The 20,149-nt window shown below is 49.1% G+C and overlaps 1 protein-coding gene across 11 annotated transcripts in view; it reads right to left on the minus strand.

Annotated features, from left to right (window-relative positions):
• Positions 1 to 20,149, minus strand: part of SSBP2 (single stranded DNA binding protein 2) — a 1,952,970-nt gene that overhangs the window by 269,676 nt on the left and 1,663,145 nt on the right. For all 11 annotated transcript variants that reach the window (XM_069627566.1, XM_069627564.1, XM_069627563.1 and 8 more), the window contains one exon: positions 10,043 to 10,078. In XM_069627566.1, the coding sequence (XP_069483667.1) occupies positions 10,043 to 10,078 (36 nt within the window). The remainder of the gene's footprint in view (positions 1 to 10,042; positions 10,079 to 20,149) is intronic.

Here is a 20,149-nt window from a genome sequence, read left to right on the forward strand (position 1 = left end):
TTTAGCCTCTGCCAGTCCCGCCTTGAAATGTGACTGGCTCTGCACCGGAAGCTCTGGAAAGAAGTCGGCTATTTCCGGCCAAAGCCTCTGGTTAACGGCTGCCAGCATGGCATCCGTGTTGGTTTGACGAAGATGCAGCGAAGCATTGGAATAAAGCTTTTTCCCGTACGCCTCCAAGATCTTCTCTTCCTTGCCTAGCAGCACAGAGGACGAGGTGGCAGAGGACAACTGAGGCTTTGAGTAGAGTGACGCCGCAGCAATCACCGAATCGTGTGGCTGAGGGTGGGCCGACAGCAAGAGTGTATCCCCTGGCCGGGGTGGAGGAGTGCTGGGCGCCGAGGGCTGGGGTGTGGAGGCGGCAGCAGAGGCTGGTGGGAGGCAGGGGAGCCAGAATCAAAGGAGCTGGCCTAGGAGGAATGACTATGGGCGCAGGTGGCAGGGCTGGAGGGAGCATGTCCCCGATAACATCCTTGAGGATGGCCCCCATCTGAGGAGATCTCATGAGTGTGAGGAACATTTCAAAGAACCTGTCCTCGCAGGCTGGTGGGGTGGCAGGTGATATTGACCGGATAGCGGGAAGCTGCTGGGGCCGGAGCGTATTCGGTCTAGTTGGTTGCAGAGGAAATCTGCGCTGTGCTGCTGATGGATAATCTGTAGGCCATGTACCTGGTTGACATCAGTCCTTGTAACTCGTTCACCCTCCTGCTCCGTTCCTCGGGGTGATAAGAGACAAGCGGCCATCTTGTCGAGCTGCATGCCACGTGCCAAAGTAGTGGTGCTTGGCTCACTGGGCCCGGCCTCCTCCAGAACTCTTGACGGTGGAGCATGAGAGCTAACCTGCAGCTCAGGTTGAGACCCGGTAGACTTGCTGCCCTCGGCAGAGTCGCTGGTAGTGCTGCGTGCAGGCGCCCCCTCTGCCATGTTGCTAGTACAAGGGCGGAGCCCCACGGGTGTACACCTGATAACAGAATCTTGCAGTCCCTCAGCACCATCTACGGAATGATCCTCAGTCCTCTCTGCCTGACGGCCGGTAGCTGAGCTAGCCTCGTTACCTGTGCTGGTGTGAGAACCTAAGAGGTTCCTCCCACTGAGGCATTTCCCTGGGAAGGAGTCGCCCTTGTGGAGTGCGCTGGAAAAGAACGGCCCTCCCTTGGGCCTTGACTTATGTCTGACGAAGTCATTCAAGTCCTTTGCAGGGGTCTTCTCAAAGAGCTTCCTCCACCTAGCTAGTCTATTCTTCAGGGTATGCGGAGAAAGTGCATTGCACACGGTGCAACCCTCCCATCCGTGGTCGGGCCAAGGCAGCGGAGGCAAAGAGCGTGGGGGTCTGATGTAGGGAAGAGCCCCTCACAGGCTGGACACCTGCTGAAGCCCGAAGTCGACAAGCGCCGGGGAAGAGCGTGGCACCAGAGGCCCGGGTACCTGATTGATAAGACAAAAAGACAGAAAAAAGTATCCAGGGAAGAGCGCGTGGAATTACATGGTCAAAGCCAAACCCAGGAGTGCTGGTGAAATCGGCCCGTTCCCGTCGGCACGAAAAAGGGGACTGAGATGTGGCGCTGGTGGGCGGAGTCAGGGGAACGCATGAGCCTCTAAAGTTAAAGGGAAAGAAGGTTTTTTCCGGTGAAAAAGGTTCCGTCTCCCGTCCCTAGCGAGGGATTCCATCTCCTGTCCCCTAGCGAGGGATGCCCATACAGTATGGAGAAAAGGGGACCGGACGTCAGAGTATTAAGAGATGTCTCAAGAAAGGAGCAAGGCAACTACTTTGTGAAACAATTTGGTTTGTCTTTATACCTACAAAGGACTCATGCTTGTTACACTATCATGCAGATTCAACAGGGGTCAGAGGACCAGGGTGTGCCCTCAACAGGGCATCAATGAGGCATTTCAGCACTTTTACCAATTATTGTATGCTAGAGAGGGCATGTATTCAGAGACAGACGTGGGCGAACTGCTGGACATGGTGGGGCTAGCAGTGCTAGGTAGTGATCTTCTTGAAAAATTGGAAGACCCCATTGAGGAATCCGATATACATAATGCACTCAAGTCAATACATAAGAAAAGGTCCCCGGGGGAGTTTTATTGTAAGTATGTCGACTTACTGGTCCCTCAGCTTAAAAAAGTGCATGGTGAGGCATTTGAATCTGGAGTTCTCCCTGTCTTTATGAGAGAGGCAGTAATTACAGGTCTGCTCCAGGAGCAGAAGGATCCCCTGGAGTGTGCATCCTATCGCCCTATTTGGCTACTTAATGTTGACGCAATGATTTTGGGGAAGATATTGGCTAACAGATCATCCAGGGTAGCACCAGTGTTGGTCCATCCGGACCAGTGTGGATTCAGAGGGACAGAACATCACGATGAATTTGAGTCGCCTGCACCATGTTATGGATCAGGTTAAGAATTGGCAATAACATCTTTTGATGCGATGAAAGCATTCAACTCCCTAAAGTGGCAGTAGCTATTTAAAGTACTGAGAGCCTTCAGGTTTGGGGACAACATATGTCGTTAGCTGCAATTACTGTACAACAAACCCATGGCAAGGGAGAAGACAAATGAGTGTCGTCCCAGTTGGCAATGGAGAGGGGGGCGAGGCAACCTGCCTGGTTTCTATGATTTTATTCTCACTGGCACTGGAGCCTTCAGTGAGATATTTTAGGAAGGAGATGGGCGTTGTGGGAATACCTGGGGAGGTCTAATTACAAGTCTGGTGGTCTGGAAAATAAGGGCACCGGTAGCAATGCTACCGGCACCCATTCCAGTCTGCCAACCTATGAGAATGCCTGCAGGGGCCGGTGCTCCTGGAAGGTCTGGCCTGCCGAGAGCAGTGGCCCCTGCAGGTATGGTTTTCACAAAAGCACCGGCACTGTCAGCAACGGTGCCAGTGCTTCTGTGTACCCATTCCTGTGGAGTCCTCTAGGACTCCACAGGAAAGGAGACTTACAGTTCCCGCTGCCTGACATCCCGGGCCGCCGTGACTTATAATACCTCAGTGGCACCGGGATATCAGACAGCGGAAACAGTGTTACGAGGTCGGCGGCTCGTAATGAGGCCCAATGTCTCCCTGTACACAGATGATTCCTATGCAACCCGGGGGAGAACACGCAGATGTTACTAAGTTGTCGGGATTACGCATTAACACCGAAAAATCATTATTGTTCCCATTGTGGGGCCTGCGGAGTAGGGACGTCTCGACGCTCCCAGACTGGGGGATACAGTGGAAGGAGGAATCATTCAGATCTATGGGTATCCAAACTTTCCACAACTTGAGGAATCCTTTATATACAGCACTGGTAGGGCAGCGTCTGAAATTGGGGATGCAGTCCAATTTTGGAAAAAGTTGCCATTATCATTGATGGGAAGGGTGACGCTGTTTAAAATGGTTATACTTAAAAGGTTGTTGCATTTCTTTACTAATATCCCATACGACGGTAAGAAAATGTTCTTTAAATTATTGGATGAAAGGATTGGGGAACTGCTGTGGCATTCGGGCAGGAGGAGGGTGTCTCTGGCAACGTCGCAAACGTCCTTAACTTGCTAGATTATGGAAGGTACTTTACGGTGGCTCAACTACAAGCGTTACTGAATTGGAACGACATGCGGGGGTATTATTAACAGGATTATTGCATCCAAATAAAATTTTATGAAAGAAAGAGAGGCCACTGCTAGCCAAGGAGAGCAACCATATCAGGATTTGCTGCGGCTGGAGGATAAAAGCATCCACTCCGTGACTGGAACACCAAACACTGAGCTTTCTCCACTGATTGCCGTACCAGGAGATTGTGGAAGAAGCTCGAGATTTTGAGAGGTCATCACTGCAGTTCTGAGGCATGCCAATGTGGCCAAATTCTATGAACGTAGGAGCCAGGTTTTGAGGTTAAGTGAGGATAGGTTATGGTGGGGTACCTCATCCTTGTTCCTGGAAAGCAGTTTGTGCACTAGCAGAAGCTTGATCGGCAGGGCTGACGATAGAGCTAGAAGCTCCAATAATCAGAACTGTCTCGGCCACCCTGGAACCACAGGGATCATTCTGCACCTTTACTGTTTAGCTGTGTGGAGGACTTTAGGGATGAGTGGAAACAGCAGAAAAGCATATAGGAACTTGAACAATTCTCCCATGCCAGCTGAGTTGTCCCTCGTGCCCGGAAGGTGAAAGGGGCAAAAACATTCCCTAGGGCAGAGTCCATTTCCACATTGCCTGTGATACGGAGGATAGGATTTGAGATCTACTCCCACCTTGTTTCCAGATTTAGAACATTGTTTTTGAGTTGTCCGTGAACACACACACCACATTAGGCAGGTAGGACTTGAGGGCCCAGGAAACCACCATGAGCTCTAATACATTGCTATGCAGAGATTTCTCTGTATATCAACAAAGGCCACTAATGTGAAGATGCCACTGTAGGCTTCCCAGCCCTCTATGGAAGCGTCTGTTGTCACAATCACTTGATGGCGTGGAATTGTGAAAGGAGCCCCGCTGGTAAGATTGGTGATGTCCTTCCACCAATGTAGCGCAGTGTAAAAGGGCCCAGTGAGGAAGAGCTTGCATTCCCAATGTCTGGAGACCTGATTCCAATGGGCCTAGAGGAATTCTTGAATGGGGCGGATGTGGAGCCTGCATTTTCTAATGAGTGGAGTGCATTACGGCTATTATGCAAAAAAGGGACTTGAGCAGTCGACCTGAGGAAACCGGTTTCAGAAAAATTGCTTTAACCTTGGATAGGATTGTGTTGGCCCCGTCAGCAGATGGAGTTGCAGTGGCAGCGTTCAGTTGTGCCTTGAGAGTGTCCGTTGAGATCGAATAATAGATTACTTCTTGTAATTGAGAGAGAAGCCGAACTATGGCCTTCACGTCCTTCATGTGCTGTAGGTCTTGTTTAAAGGATGGTGCTCTGATCAGGCTGTTGTCCAAATAAGGGTAGACGTGGACCCTTATCTTACTGAGATGTGCCGCGGCTACGGCAAGGCATTTTGTAAATGCCCTTGGGGCAGAGTTGAGGCCAAAGGGGAGGACCTTGAAGTGAAAGTGGTGGCCCGCAACAACAAAAACACAGGCCGGGCAGGAAGACATGGAAAGAGGCACCCTAAATGTCCAGGAATGACATAAAGTCTCCATTGGCCAGCTGGCTGAGATTTCTTTGTAATGTGACCATTTGAAATGGCTCATGTGACATTTCATAAATTGTTGTCACTTCTCCCGAATGGGGAGCCATTTCCAAGGAGGCTCTAGAAGTGCGGCTGCTACCAATAGTCCCCCCCTATTGGTGGTTTAATGCAGGAGGACCTCATGGTGAGGGACCCCCCCCCACACCCTCTGGGGAGAAGGACGTTCACCCGGGGTACAGCCAATTGAGTATTGCAACTCCCCAACATTCCCTAGCCCTTCCCACTGTTCAGAACCATTTTATTGAAACAAAACCTATGTATTGTTGCAACACAGGGGATAATGCTAAAGCCAAAAGTACTAGGACGAAGAAGAGCACAGGAGACATGACGGTCATTATATACTGAGGACTTCGGTATGCCCATGGTGATTAGTAGCAGACTCGGGCATAAGAACTACAGAAACAAAAAGGAGGTAGAACTGCTACTGCCAAGGTTCATCACCAATTTTTGTCAATAAATGAAGCAAAACAAGTAATTTACATTGGGGAACCTGGTTTACTAGTACTAATGGATTGAATCCCTTAGTTCATAACCCATGAAATTGTCCAGAAGGGAAAAAGAAACACACACATCAAAGACTGTGGATATATATAGTTTGTATTGAGACAAAAAAACAAAACGGAATTGTGACAAAAACATCAAAAGGCAATTGTGAAAGCATACATATAACAGAATTCAATATTCTGAGCATAGACAAATGGTGAAAACTAAATTTCAAATCGTCTTCAGTACATGATTAGTTTGCAATATGTGGCATAACCCGAGAGGAAAAAGTACAAAATTTACTTGAAATGCCAAACTTAACCCATGAATGAAACATGTGGAAATCAAAAGCGCCGGTAACTTGGCGCTATAGTCGACCTGTAACCATCTAGGTCCAAAGTAGCTTAAATGCAGAAAGTATTTAATCTTTCAGGTGTCAAAGCATCTAGTCTTACAGGTGCCAACGTAGCAGGGGGAACAGGGCCAGGATTAGATATTGAATTCTAGCCAGCAAACAAAAGTGGACATTATATACACAATATATAATAACAAACCCCAAAGACATGGGTTTATACAACCCCCTTGCACATAGTACACGTTTCGGCGGTAAAGTCATCCAACTTGAGAATACATCAGAGGGTCCAGATTACGCATACCCAAACACGAAGCAGGAGAGAAGAGCTGCACAGCATACCAGAGCATGGACTTGTCGCAGTGCTGTGGAAACTGAGGAGAGAAGCCTTGTGTATCAGAGCAAAGAACCCCAGCCCCAGGAAGTCCCAGTGGCGTGACAACATCTCTCAGATGGTAAAGGGAGGTTCTAGCGACCCGGAGTGGATACAGGGATGGAAGATAGACGGATCGTGGTTCTGAATACTTGTATACCCAGCATCCGAGGAGAGCTTCCTCATCGCAGTGGCTGTAATAAACCCAATGACAACCAGAGAAGGATCTGGGACCCCACCAAAAGGGAATTGAGCATTCCTTGTTGCAATGGTGACACCAAGCTCAGTGATCAACAAAGGAGGAGTTGGGGCTTTGCTAATACCAAATCAGAGTGGCAAAGCGTACATCAAGCTGAAGATTGTGAGAATGAACTTGTTAGACACCAGGGGAAGGGAGTCATTTGCCCTGGCATTCTTGTTGCAAGAAAACATTCTTTTAAACACTATCCAAGCATAAGGAGAAGGGATACATTCTTCTGTAGAAAGAACTTTCTTTTAAGACTATCCTTTAGTTGTAGTGTGAGGTATATAAATAGGTTGTGACACTGGATGGAAGAGTTTGATTTGACAGACAGTCTGATAGACACTTTAGTATTAATTTTTGAGGCAGGGAAAGCCCCCTTAGAAGATGGGGTTAGTGTACAGATAAAGGTCTATAACCACCACCATGCCACCTTTGTGTCAGCTTCCTTCTTTGACACCCTTACATTCAGTATAGGAATTTGTTGGTCTAGGATGGTCTCCACCCACCCGACTTTGCAGACCAGGATTTACACCCTGATACTTCTGAGAACTAGGGACTCGCTCTATAACTCCTCTGGACAGGAGAGATAGCACTTCTAGTTGAAGCGATTGAAGATATGTTTCCGGCATGCCGGTGAGGAAGAAGGACCAGGGGGTTGTCGGTGGGCTTTGTACAAATTTGAGGGTGTAGCCAATATTAGAAGCAGCCACAAAAATGGCATGGTCAGATGCGGATTCACTTTTTCAAAGCAGCGCAAATTCCTTCTGTCTCTTGTCGTCAGAGAGGCACTTGAGAATGGGACCGATTGTAAACCAGAGTTTCCGGTCATAGCTTGCCAGGATGGTGAGCGTGTTACTGACCTTGATTGTGGTTGCCCTCGTGGAGATAAATATCTTGCAAAAAGCATCCATTTGCCAGCCTTCCTTGCCTGCAGGGACTGCACAGGGAGATGAAGGGTTAGCCAATATTTTCCTAGCCACTGCAGGGACAACGGGACAAGGGTGAGTGCACAAGCATTTTGCCGCAATGTAGGGTAGCCCTTTACTTAGAGAAAAAAAATCAAATTGGTATTTTATTCGGTAGCACCATGAAAGAATTCTTCAAGGCAACTAGCCCTTGTTCCCAAATGTCATCGAAAATCGTAATGGGCACCGCTGTCCTTAGTGATTGCTCTCTTTGTTGGTAAAGGAAACCTTTCCTTTGTCCAGTAAGAGGAGGTTGAACATCTTTGCTGCCTTTTTCATGTCAGAATGTAAAGCTGTGATCTCATCTGGAGGCAAATCTCTTGGCGGAAGCTTCTTCGGATCTCCATCAGCGGTACAAGATCATCAAACTAGCCCTTGCAGCAAGAGGAAGCTGAGGCTGTACCAGGATGCATATCATCCTGGGAATCAGTGTCTGAAGAGACCTAGATTGGTCAGTGAGGTGGTTGTTCTAGGGTTGGGGGTTGCGGATGGCGCGTTGGAGCCAAAGGCTGGGGTGGCATAGAAGGTTCTGGGTCCGGTTGAGGAGCAATAGTCTGGACCCGTGTCTCCAGTTCCGACACCAGAGTTTCCAAAGTGCACAAAATGTCCATGGCCAGGTAATGTGTATCGGGTAGTGCTTGTGAGATGCCTGGCAGGTGCATTGGATGTGCTGCTGGTTTTAGAAGCACTGGTGGCAAGAGGCACTGTGTCAGAGGTAACCCAGATAACTCCATCTCATCCTCTGAGAGCACCTCTTCTGGACCCTCCAAGTCAGTATTAATGTTGTGTTTCAAGATTTCCTCCAGAAAAACATTGGATGGTTCTGACAGAGTGAGCAGAGCAAAAGACTAGAGTGTGAAAATTGGCTATTTAGGTCCTTTAAGAGACTATCCATGAATGGACATGCTTGATTAGTAACGCATAGATGAAGCTGTCAACTAAGCAATCATTGTAGACAAGGTTGTTGATGGGGCATCATCAGAGATTTGAATGAAGTCAACAAGGTCACCGGCGAGGTAGTCGACCGAGGAAGCTGGGAAGATTTTGCAGCAGTAGTTCTCAACAAGGTGGTCAATGATTTTTGCTTTGTGGGCTGGCGTCTTGGTCATAGACAGTAGTGTGACTCAAAGACAAACAGTTATCAAGGATTTCAAAGACGGGGTTGTTGTTGAGGATGTTTTTGGTGAGACAGACTTTTTGAGCGATGAAGAAATAACACGTTTGGCAGGTTTGGAAGGCATGGCAGGTCTATCAGGGACCTACTGAGCCTGGGTGGAAGCAGTTTTCTTCACCCTTTTTCCACAGAAAACGGCCTAATGGGATCTCGACTCTCGCTGGCTCTCTTGCTAAGAAGCAGCGGAGCACAGCTCCTCACTGAAACAGAGTCTGGGGCCACAGTGTCTTCAACGAACTGAGCCACCAGGCTTCTGTGCATATCTTTCGGAGTCTTATTGGAGAAAGACTGGCAAATAGAGAAGGATCCCAGACTATGAACTGGTTAAAGGCAATAAAGGCATTACTGATGTCTATCCTCCACATAGATGTTATTCAGTTTACAGGTAGAACAAGTCTTGAAAAGGTTCTTTTTGGCATTGGTGTCAGCCATGGTAAGGAGGAACGTACACTTCACGGGACATTAAAGTGAATGCAGTTTCTTGTAGTTCTCCGAAATCGCTTCATGAAACAGGATTCCCAGCCTGTTGACAGGGGAGGAGGAGGTGAATTGAAAAAGCAGGTAGTGAACTGATGTGTGAGAGAGGAGAAGAAACAGGGAGCAATGAGAAGGCAAGAACAGAGCAAGAAGGCAAGAACATGAGAGTGAGTCCATGTGAACAAAGAAAATGGAGGAACAAACTGGATAAGATGTGGAGGACAAAAGAGAGGAGAGACTAAGAAGAGAATTACAAGCCGTTTTTTTTTTTAGGCGCCACTGGACCAAACACTGACTTTGAAAACAAAATAGGTAATCACCTAGGGTATACATACTTAGAAAGTCAAAGATTAGTTCACATCAAAACAGGCATGAAAAATAAATGCGACAATGGGCAAGACTAAGCTGGCTGACTGATTAGGTTAGGTTTCCTAAGTGCACTTTCATCCTTAAAACTGAGCTCTACACATGGTCAGATTTGTCAATAAAACAATGTTTGCCAAATTAGTAAGAGGAGACATTTCGCATTCTAGACTAAGGATCCCTTTTCAGTTTGAGAGTGGCAACAACATGCTGGCTGCAGAAACATATGTTCAAGAAATTCACAGCACCTGGGAAAACTATGACCAGACTGCTAACCATTTTACCAATAAATAGGAACACATTAACAGTAAACGGCAGACAAAACAAATCAAATGCTCTCTTCTCAGTCAATTCACAAGGGGCCTTCATAACATCTGGACAACTATTTCCTGAGCTAAATCAAATGCAACATCAGTTCTAACAAGCAAACAAACCCAAATGTACTTACTACATAGCTCCCAGGAGAGGCGGAAGAATAGGGTATCTGAAATAAACACATAACAAGATAATTTCTTCAGAGAGTACAGAAAATGATTTATTTATATAAGATTAGTTTTCTGGTATATTGTAAACTGTTATGTTGTAATGACATTCATGTTTTTTAGTCACACTGCTGTCTTTAGCTAGAAACTGTGTGAAGCTAAAGTATAAGTTAAAACGTGTCATCCAAAACTAGCTAACCTAATCATTTTTATAGAAATTAAGAGACTAGTGAAACCTTGGTAACTCATCAAGGATATTTGTGTGATAATCGCATATAATTTCTAGTTTACACTACCATACGGTTGATATGTCTTCCAAAGTACTTGAATGTTATTATAATTATTTGAAATGTAGGGTTTAATACTTTGTAAAAATACCTTAATTTAAATAGAATTTATGTAATTTTCTCAACAATTTCTTTTTTCAAATATGCTTTATTGATGTACTTGCATTAATACATCATGCATTGTCAATATCTCGCATATTGAGGGAACATACACCAATTGAGTTTTCAGTTTTACTCCTTCCCAACAATAACTTTGAACTCTCCCTCCCTTCCCACCCCCGCCATCCACCCCTTCAACCATTATGTCCCATGTGGTTCCAGGATTGCCACTTCAGGGATGCATTTGAGGCCTCCTGTTCGGCCCCTGCGTCAGTCTGTGCCATTGTTTGTGGAGAGTCCTTCAACCATGCACTTTAGAGCGGTATGTACCTTTTCCCCAAGGTCTAGTTTGGGACACGACCGTGTTGTCACTATCCTTTACCCCTAATACCTCTTGCATGCTTTCCCATCCCCACCTCATCCCATGCATCCTCCGTCTGTTTGTTCTGGACACTATAGGGCCTCATTACAAGTACACCGGTCCGGACTTAACGCCGCCGGTATAACCATAACGGTACCATTTCCACGTCTGCCTAATCATGACCTGCGGACCCGGAAATAGCACCACCTTCAACCGCCACCGCAGAGTTTAAGCTCCTGTAAACTCCACCTGCACGGAAACCCCTCTGTTACCGGCAATACTAAACACTGCGAGCATCACAAGCAGCGCGGACATGGAAACACCGCCAGAAAAATGACGTTAAAACCGTGATCACGGTGGCCGTACCGCCGCCACCGCGAACATGACGTTAAACAGTGCCTGCTGACCTGAATCAGGGAACAAGTGCACCAAATCAGCCCAGCTGGACCCAGCAGGCCACTGGAAGTCTACAAAAGGGCCACACCCAGGCCAACTCAAAACAGAACCATGCAGGCAGCAGCTCTAGTAGCATTGGGACTGGGCCTGGTCAACCAACAGGCAGCACTGTACATGATGGCAGTAATGTTTGCAGAGGAGGGGGTGGAGGCGTAGGCGGCAACCAGCTAACCCTGTACCCATGGCAAACCCCATTGTCCAGCCGGCACCACCCCGCAGGCAGCCTGCAATACCACGCATCAGGGCCTCACCCTGGAACCTTACCCCAGGACAGATCCACACATTATACCGGCTGGACCGTCCAACAATCCTGTACATCACCGCCATGATAGAGGACGACATCAGCAGCCACATAGACACCCCCACTGCCACCCCCCCCCCTCCTGAATGTTGTGTCTGTTCTGCATTTTCTTGGCACCGGTATACATCAACACACAGTTGGTTAGCTGCACGGCCTATCACAACCCTGTTTCTCCAAAATCCTTGTACAGGTACTGGATGCCCTGTTGCGCCATGTGTCGGAACAGATAGCCCTACCCCGTACCCCCCAGGTAATTGCCACCAAGTTGGACTGCACCCACATTGAGCTGACAGTACCACGTGCAATCGAGATGGTGTTCCGCAATAGGAAACAGTACCACTCACTGAATGTACAGATGGTATGTGATGCCACGCAAGTGATAACACATTGCTGCGCATGTTTCCCGGGCTCAACCCATGACTCAATGGTACTGTGGAATTCCACATTGCCACAGTACATGGAACGCTATGCTGGACAAAGCACATGGCTATTGGGTGAGTACAGCTGCCAATGCACCGGCCCTGTGGAAGTGGTGTGTGTGTGTCCAGGGCAATGAGCAATGTGAGTGTGCCGCTGAGACTGCACATGCATCACCCCCCTCCCCCGCCCATCAACTGAATAGACAGCAGAACCCAAACATCACAAAGCAACACATGACAGGTTGGCACATACACCTGGAGCTACTGCAAACACCCACCCACAATATGCAACACTGCCCTCCCAATGCAGATGATGCCTGTACATGAGACGTCCTGCATCGACTACATCATCACGGTGGACTGACTCTGCCATGTGTGCACATCACTGCACAATGCCATACTCACAAGCCAATGTCACCCGCAGGGCAGAGTACACATGCACACCAATTCGTTGGTCAATGTCCAGTTGCCAACGTCCTCTACGATGGCCAAAGAACAGAACCACCCACCGGTCCAACCACTGCATGTCACATATGCATGAATGAACTATGACACAAGATTGCACTGCATCTGATGAAGACATGATACTACAAACACTGACATGTCCCCCCCATCTACATCCCATGTAGGTGATGCTAGATATGCACTCACACCATGGCTGATGACGCATGTACGGAGACCAAGGAACAGGCATGAAGAGGTGTACAACAGGGCACATGTCTGCACACGTGGCATGATTGAGAGGACATTTGGACTACTGAAGGGCCGGTACCGCTGTTTGAGCAGATCTGGCGGATCACTGCAGTACAGCCCAGTGAAGACGGGTAAAATCACGCTCGTTTGTGCCATGCTGCACAATCTGTGCCTGCGCAGGAACATTCCAATGCCCCCAGACGCAGATGATGAAGATGGAGACGGAGATGGGGATGGGATGGCACAACCTCCTCCCGGGGGTCCACTAGATGGACAACGAGCACGGGATGCACTGATTTACATTTACATTTGAGAGACAGCACATTCACAGCATTGCATGGATATGGTGATGCCAGTAAATGAATTGCTGTACTGCAAATGAATTGATAGATGTCCACTCATGTATGTTAAATGATGATATATTGATGAAATCATAACAGGGAAGGAGGTGCAATGGTTAGGGAAGCTGTAAACCCGTGCCCACCCACCAGCCAAACGTACCCAACCCCTAACCAGGCCCAAATACACAAACCCCCTAATGGACCTCCCCCACCACCCAAACGTACCCACCCCCAACCAGGCCCCAATACTCAAACCCCCTAATGGACCTCCCCCACCACCCAAACGTACCCACCCTCTCAGACCCTTCTAGTCCACATGTGTCCTGCAGTGCCTGACACACATGCCATCATTTCCGTGTGCGCTTCTGTGCTTGTGCATCCTTGCCCGAGAGCCCTGTTAGCAGACTCGAGCGCCTCCGTGGACTGGCAGTGGTGGAGCTGGATGGGGTGATGGTATTGGATGGCACAGAATCTGGAATATGTGGCATATGTGCAAGATTTGCCTGTTGGCCAATCAACATGGACTCAATCATCTTCGAGGTGTTGTCTTGCCCTCCCGCACATGGCGTGTCAGGGTGACTATAGTGCTGGCAAAGCGTCCAATGGACCTTGAGAGGCGACATAAAGATGTGCTGTAGCACTCCCTCTGCAGCCTAGATTCCTCAAGCTGCCTCTCCACCAGCTGGGTGAGGGTAGCCTGCTGCTCCTCCATCCGCTGCATGCGGGAATTTAGCTCTGCCATTGAGGGGGTAGGTGACCTAATAGGACTGTGAAGTGATGTGGGGCTGAACTCCAGCTGATGGAACGATTCCAAGTCATCCAGGGTGGGCACCTCCCCCTGTGGCCCTGTATCAGACTGCACTGCCGGGGCATTGTTGTCACTACATGCTGCCTCCTCTGCAGTGCAGATGCTCACTGTGTTGGGTTGCATTGGCATGATGAGTGCCCGTGGCACCTGTGTTGCATCAGGCAGCGTGGAGATGGTGGAGAAGTTGGTGATGGTGGCCGGCACATGTGTTGCAGTTGCTACTGGGTGCAGAGATGCCGAACTGCTGGCAGCATCCTCCTGGGCAGGGGCGCTGGCTTGCACACGTGCAGGAGCTGATTGCCTGGGCTGTTGTGCAGTATCACTGTCACTCAATACGGCTGTGGGGACACAGAGGGCATGCATTTAGTTATGTGGTGGTGCCTGATGGGTGCATCACAAGCATCATAGAGGTTGAACATTTAATAGTAGCATTTACATGCATCTGCTTGTTGCCGGTAATGCATTGTAGTGATATGGGTCACCACCTGGTTCATGATGGGTCCTTTGGCCCAGTCCAGCACTGCCTGGTGGGGAGGGGTCATTAATGGGTCCTTTGGCCCAGTCATGCACTGCCTGGGGAAGGGGGGTTGTTAATGGGTCCTTTGGGCCACTCCGGGCCTCAACATATACTCATACGGCATTCATATTTGCACACTTACCAGCATCTGCAGGTGGACTCACTCCTGCCTCACCATCCCCGATCCCATGGAGGCCCTCAAGGTGGAGGACACTGCTGCAGCGCTCCTCCCATGTTTGCAGCCTCAGTGGGGAAGGGGGTCCTCCACCTGTCCCACTGCTGCGTTGGCGGTGTGTGTAGATCAGGTTCCGCACCCTCAGCCTGAGGTCGTCCCACCGCTTGTGGCAGTCCTTTACGCTACTCACAGTCACACCCACAGCAGTGCACTTGCGTGCTGCTTCCGCCCACACTTCCTTCCTCCGCTGCTGTGTAGCACGCCGTTGAGCGGCACTGAACAGCATCTCAGCATGCTCCACTATGTGCTCGACCAGAACAGTTAGCTCCACCTCACTAAAGCGCTGTTTGCGCTGCCTCTGGGCTGGAATCCTGGCAGACATGCTGGTGGTCCCTTTTGGCTTCTCACAGTGTGGATTCTGCTTGTGCTGACTCTGGATGGCAATGGATTGTGCTTTATATGATGGCCGCCTCTCTGTTTCCTGTTTTGGCAATCATGGTATTTCCGGTTCCGTGTCTGTGGCGACGGTGGCGGACACGGGTTTTACGCTACTTGTGGCGCTGCTATGTCCATTTCCGTGGGTTTTTCCGTGGCGGCGGTTACACCATTTCCGCGTCCGTGTGGTGCGCACGACCGACAGCACGTAATCGGCCGGTCTTCACCGCAGTCCGGACCGGAAAAGTTGTAATGAGGCCCTATGTGTCTGTTGCCCCCCACTCTTCCCTACCGTCCCCTCTTCCAATCTCCATCTGTGGCCTCTCTGGATCATATTTTTCAAAAAATGCTTCCCATTCCATCGCCCTTGTCGGGGCCATGTCGTGTATACGTCTCGTTAGTTCCTCCATTCTGTACAGGTCCAGGGCCTTTGTGGGCCATTCTCTTTCACCCGGGAGCCTCTCTCTCTTCCATCCCCCTGCTAGACATGCCCTGGCCGCTACCGTGGGTAGTGCAGCATTGGCGCGAGTTTCACCCAGCCCCCTTCTACTGTTTCCATTCCAAACACCAGTAGGGGGTCCAGTCGCCTCTCCACTCCCTCCAGACCCCTTATCTACCCCAGGATCTCTTTCCAGCACCCCAGGAGCTTCTCACAGCCCCACCACACGTGCCAATAATCTGCCACTTGTACGCATTTCCTCCAGCAGTGGTGATCTGCCCCAGGGTACATCTTTGATATCCTCCCCGGGTCCCATTGCCACCTATATAGCAGCTTTAGGCTGTATTGACATGCCACAGAAGCGTGGTGTGCAGATACACATAACTTTTCCAATTGTTCTTCCTCCGTTTCCATCCCCAGTTCACCCTCCCACTTTCTTTTAAACACGTCGAGCACCCCACCCTGTGCCTCCAATAGTACCTGATACATTCTGGAAATGAGTCCCTTCGTTCCCTTCTCTGCGTCTAGTATCCTCTCAGTGCGCGTCAATTCTATCTGTAGCTCTATTTTCCATTCCTCTGACATTAGAACACCCATTAGCTGTAAATATCGGACCACTGATAATTTTCCTATCCCCAGGGTCTCTTCTAGTTCCCCTATGTCCATGAATGTGTCCTTATTTAGTACCTGGCCTGTCCTCTCCTCTCCAATCCCACCTCGAACCAATCTTGGAATCTCTCATGGCCCACTATGTGTTCTCGCACCAGGGGGACCCATATGTGGCTCAGCAGTGAGGGCCAGGTTGTGACTCCCACTATCTCTCTCTTGATGCTCCACAATCTCCAAAGTGGGCCTACAATCCTCTGTGAGTGTACCTTATTAGGGGCCGCCTTTGCTGGTGCCCAGAGCCATTCTCCTAACATGAGAGGTCTAAATAGATGATTCTCTATGCTTACCCACTGCTTACCTCTATCCATTCGCAGGTGAGGAATCAGGGCTCTAAATTGGGCTGCTCTGTAGTAGGTTCGCATCTCTGGCAGCCCCACTCTGCCTTTCTCCTTAGGTTGCACCAGTAGCCTATAGGCCACCCTGTGTCTCTTCCCTTGCCGTAGGAACTTTATAATTCTCTTTTTTAGTTCTGCAAAATGCGAGTCTGGCAGTACTTTTGGCAATGCTTGGTGTGGGTATAATACTCTGGGAAGAAGCATTATTTTTAGGGCATTTAGCCTTCCCAGCCAGGAGAATACAGCTTCCCAGCCAGGAGATTGTCAGTTTGGACCAGGTTTCCAATTCACTGTAAAGCCTACGCATTAACGGGGGGAAGTTAATATCATGTAGGTTTTCAAGATCTATGGGTAGCCTTACCCCTAGGTATTTTATACTATCCTTTTCCACCAACATCCCTAGCTCTGCCCACTCCCTGTTTTGCCTTTCCGTTTGTACTTTTAGGGGGAGGAGAATTGATTTGCTAACTTTCACTTTAAAGCCAGATTCCTTCCTGTAATCTTCTTGCATCTGCAGTACCCTCTGCACTGACCCCCCCACCTCCAAGAGGTACAGTAGTATGTCATCCTCATACATGCTTACCTTATGGTTGTCTACCCTCACCCCTATCCGCTTTATCTGGTCATCTGTATGTATATTTTCCCCAGCCGTTCCTTCGTCAGTGCGAATAATAGGGGTGATAGGAGACATCCCCGTCTGGTACCTCTGCCGAATTCTCTTGATTTCGTCCCATTCACAACTACACGTGCTGTGGGTCCCGAGTAGATTGCCCTAATTGCGTGACACATTCTTTCTCCTACCCCTATCTTTCGTAGTACCGCTAAGAGGAAGCCCTACTCAACCCTATCAAATGCCTTTTCCGCATCCAAACTTAGTAATGCTTGGTCCTCCGAGTTTCCCTTTATGTGTTCCATGAGATCTAATGTCTTCCAGATCGCATTGGTGCCCTGTCTTCCCGCTATAAATCCCATCTGGTCTGGGTGCACTATGCGGGGTAATTTCATCTTCGAATCGTGTTGTTAGGATTCTCGTAAATATCTTTTTGTCAACATTTAAGAGGGAGATGAGGCGGTATGAAGAACACTGGGTCGGGTCTCTCCCTTCCTTTGGGATTGGGCCTTCCTGAATGATGGCGGTCCTTCCCCTGTGTCTAAAATATGGTTATACAGCTTCACCATGTGCGGTGATAGGACCCTTGTGTACTTAACCCTGTGGTGTATCCGTCCTCCCCCGGGGCATTTCCATTGGGGAGGTGCGAAATCGTGTCCTGCACCTCTTCCGCTGTTATGGGACTTTCTAGGTGTTCCGCCTGTGAGTTTGATCATGTGCACTTCTTCCAAGTATTCCCACACCTTATTCTCCCCCCCGGAGATTTTGGACTTGTACAGTGTTTCGTAGTATTGGGCGAAGCCTTCAGCAATATCTTTCGGTGAGGCTCGGTCTCCCTTCGGGGCCTGCCAGTTTGGATACCCATCTTTCAAGACAATTTTATTTGAATAATGTTGTAGCTCCACTGGAGTATGGTGTAAAAACGCAATATGAAAATGTCTGCATTCCGAGTTTTCGCAATGGCTCAGTAAGTGCAAACACTAACCCAGCTTGCCGAGCGAGAATAAATCTTTTTTGAAATGGGTGATATATATGGTTATGAACCCCAGTTTCCTAAGAACTGGCAATTATCATAACTCAAGGTTTGCGGCGTTCAATTTTCCATGTTTTACTAAGGTGACTTTATACTTTAATCAATACCACAGCGTGGTTACTAAGAAAAAATGTAAGAACTATCACTGATAATTGGTAGTGCTTGGAGAAATGAAAGTTACTCACCGTATAGTCCATAGTCCCCTTTCCTCCGTCCCCGAATATCCCCCATCATGGGGATGGTACCGCAATGTTTGGCAGCAAGTTATTTGAGCTTCCCCTTTAAATGTAGTATAGCAGGCAGGGACCCTGCTTCGGGCGTGGGAACGCGCTGCAGTTGCACCGCCCTCCGGTGCCTCACCTCAGTCCCCTTTGAACACATCAGACGCTTGGATACCTGGCTACTCTTAGTACATATTAGCCCTTGGCATACCAGGGGGGCAGGCGGGTGGGACGTATGGAGGAAATGGGACTGTGGGCTACAAGTACTTTCATTAATCATACGTCCCGTCACCTTTCCTCCATCCTTGTGGGTGATTCCACCAAACAAGAACATAGGGGTGGAGCTGTGATAACCTGCTTCATATCTAGGACGAAGCAAAAAGGTTTGTCAGAACCGCCTGACCAAACTGCATCGCGCCTGGAGCTGGTGTACAGTGAGTAGTGCTTACAGAAGACCGACAGAGTGGCCATAGTAGATGCCTTGCTGATGACATCCCAAGAAGCATGTCTATGAAACATGATGGCCGTGGCCGTGGCCCTGACCGCATGGGCATGAATCCCCTCAGGGACAGGTTTGCCCATGGCCATGTATGCCTCCGAGATGGCCTGGCCCATCATACGGGCGATGTAAGCCTGAGAGCCAGGGAAGGAGCCCCCAAAATTCACAAACAATGCCTTGGACGTCCGGGAGGGTTTCGTCCGAGAGAGATAAAACTTAAGGACCCTCTTGAGGTCCAAGGCATGCAGGGCTCTCTCTGCGGGTTCGGGAAGAACACTGGCAGGCAGATCTCTTGATTCAGATGAAATGGAGAGACCACCTTGCGCAAGAAATTTGGGTGAGTGCGCAAGATGACTGTCGTTGTGAAACGTGGTGAAAGGCAGGCACGAGGGCCACACCTGCAGCTCACTAAACCTGCGCGCAGAGGTGAGAACCACCGGAAAAACTGTCTTTAGTGTCAACAAAAAGCGGATGTCCACAGAGGCCATCGGCTTGAAAGGATTGCGCTGCAAAGCTGCAAGAACCACATTGAGATTCCAGACCGGGTGCAAACTATGCACAGGAGGAAAAAGCCAAGACAACACCTTAAGGTGGGCCTTTACCACTGGGTTGACCACGTAAAACATTTTCAGGGGAATTCTTGTAAGCCCCAATGGCCACCAAATATGTGCGGCATGTATACACCTGACTGCAGACCGAGCCAGGTGTAGTGAAAAAGCCAACATATCATCCAGAGGACAGTCTTTGTCACAAGCCCAATGGCAGAGCCTAGTCCATTTACTCTTATGCTGGGACCGTGTCGAGGGCCTCCTGAATGATGTCCCAGTTGTCATCCGAAAATTGAGCATGCTGAAGCGTCAGCTGGTAAGGAACCAGGCCACCAGTGCTAGCTTGGCAGGGTCCGGATGTTCCACTGCCTGGTCCTGCCACGTCAAGAATACCCTGCTGGAGATGGGGAGGTGGACGGGACCCTGGGAGCACAACTGCAGCAGATCCGAAAACCAGGGTCGCGAAGACCATTGTGGGGGCAATCAGATCTGGAAGGCAACTTCCAGAGACACCCGACCCTGTCCTACCCAAGAAGCAAATTTGGGGTACTTCAAATTCATAGAGGATGCAAACAAATCCAGTTCTGTGAAGCCCCCCACACACCCAATGCTGGAACAGGGGCAACAAGGAGTTGGGGTGCAAATAGCACTCGTAGGTGTTTAACACCAGGTGGCTCAGCTGATCCGCTTCTGCAATGCTGCCCCCTGGAGGTGGACTGATGAAATTCAAACTCCCTTTTGTACTAAAATGCATGGACATCTCACTGAATATCTTAAAAAGAATATAATCCCTAGGGTTTATTGGTCCGCAACGAACCTTGTCTTTT

Source organism: Ambystoma mexicanum, chromosome 6p (genome assembly GCF_040938575.1).
Source record: "Ambystoma mexicanum isolate Mex_15411 chromosome 6p, UKY_AmexF1_1, whole genome shotgun sequence".
Classification (NCBI taxonomy): domain Eukaryota; kingdom Metazoa; phylum Chordata; class Amphibia; order Caudata; family Ambystomatidae; genus Ambystoma; species Ambystoma mexicanum.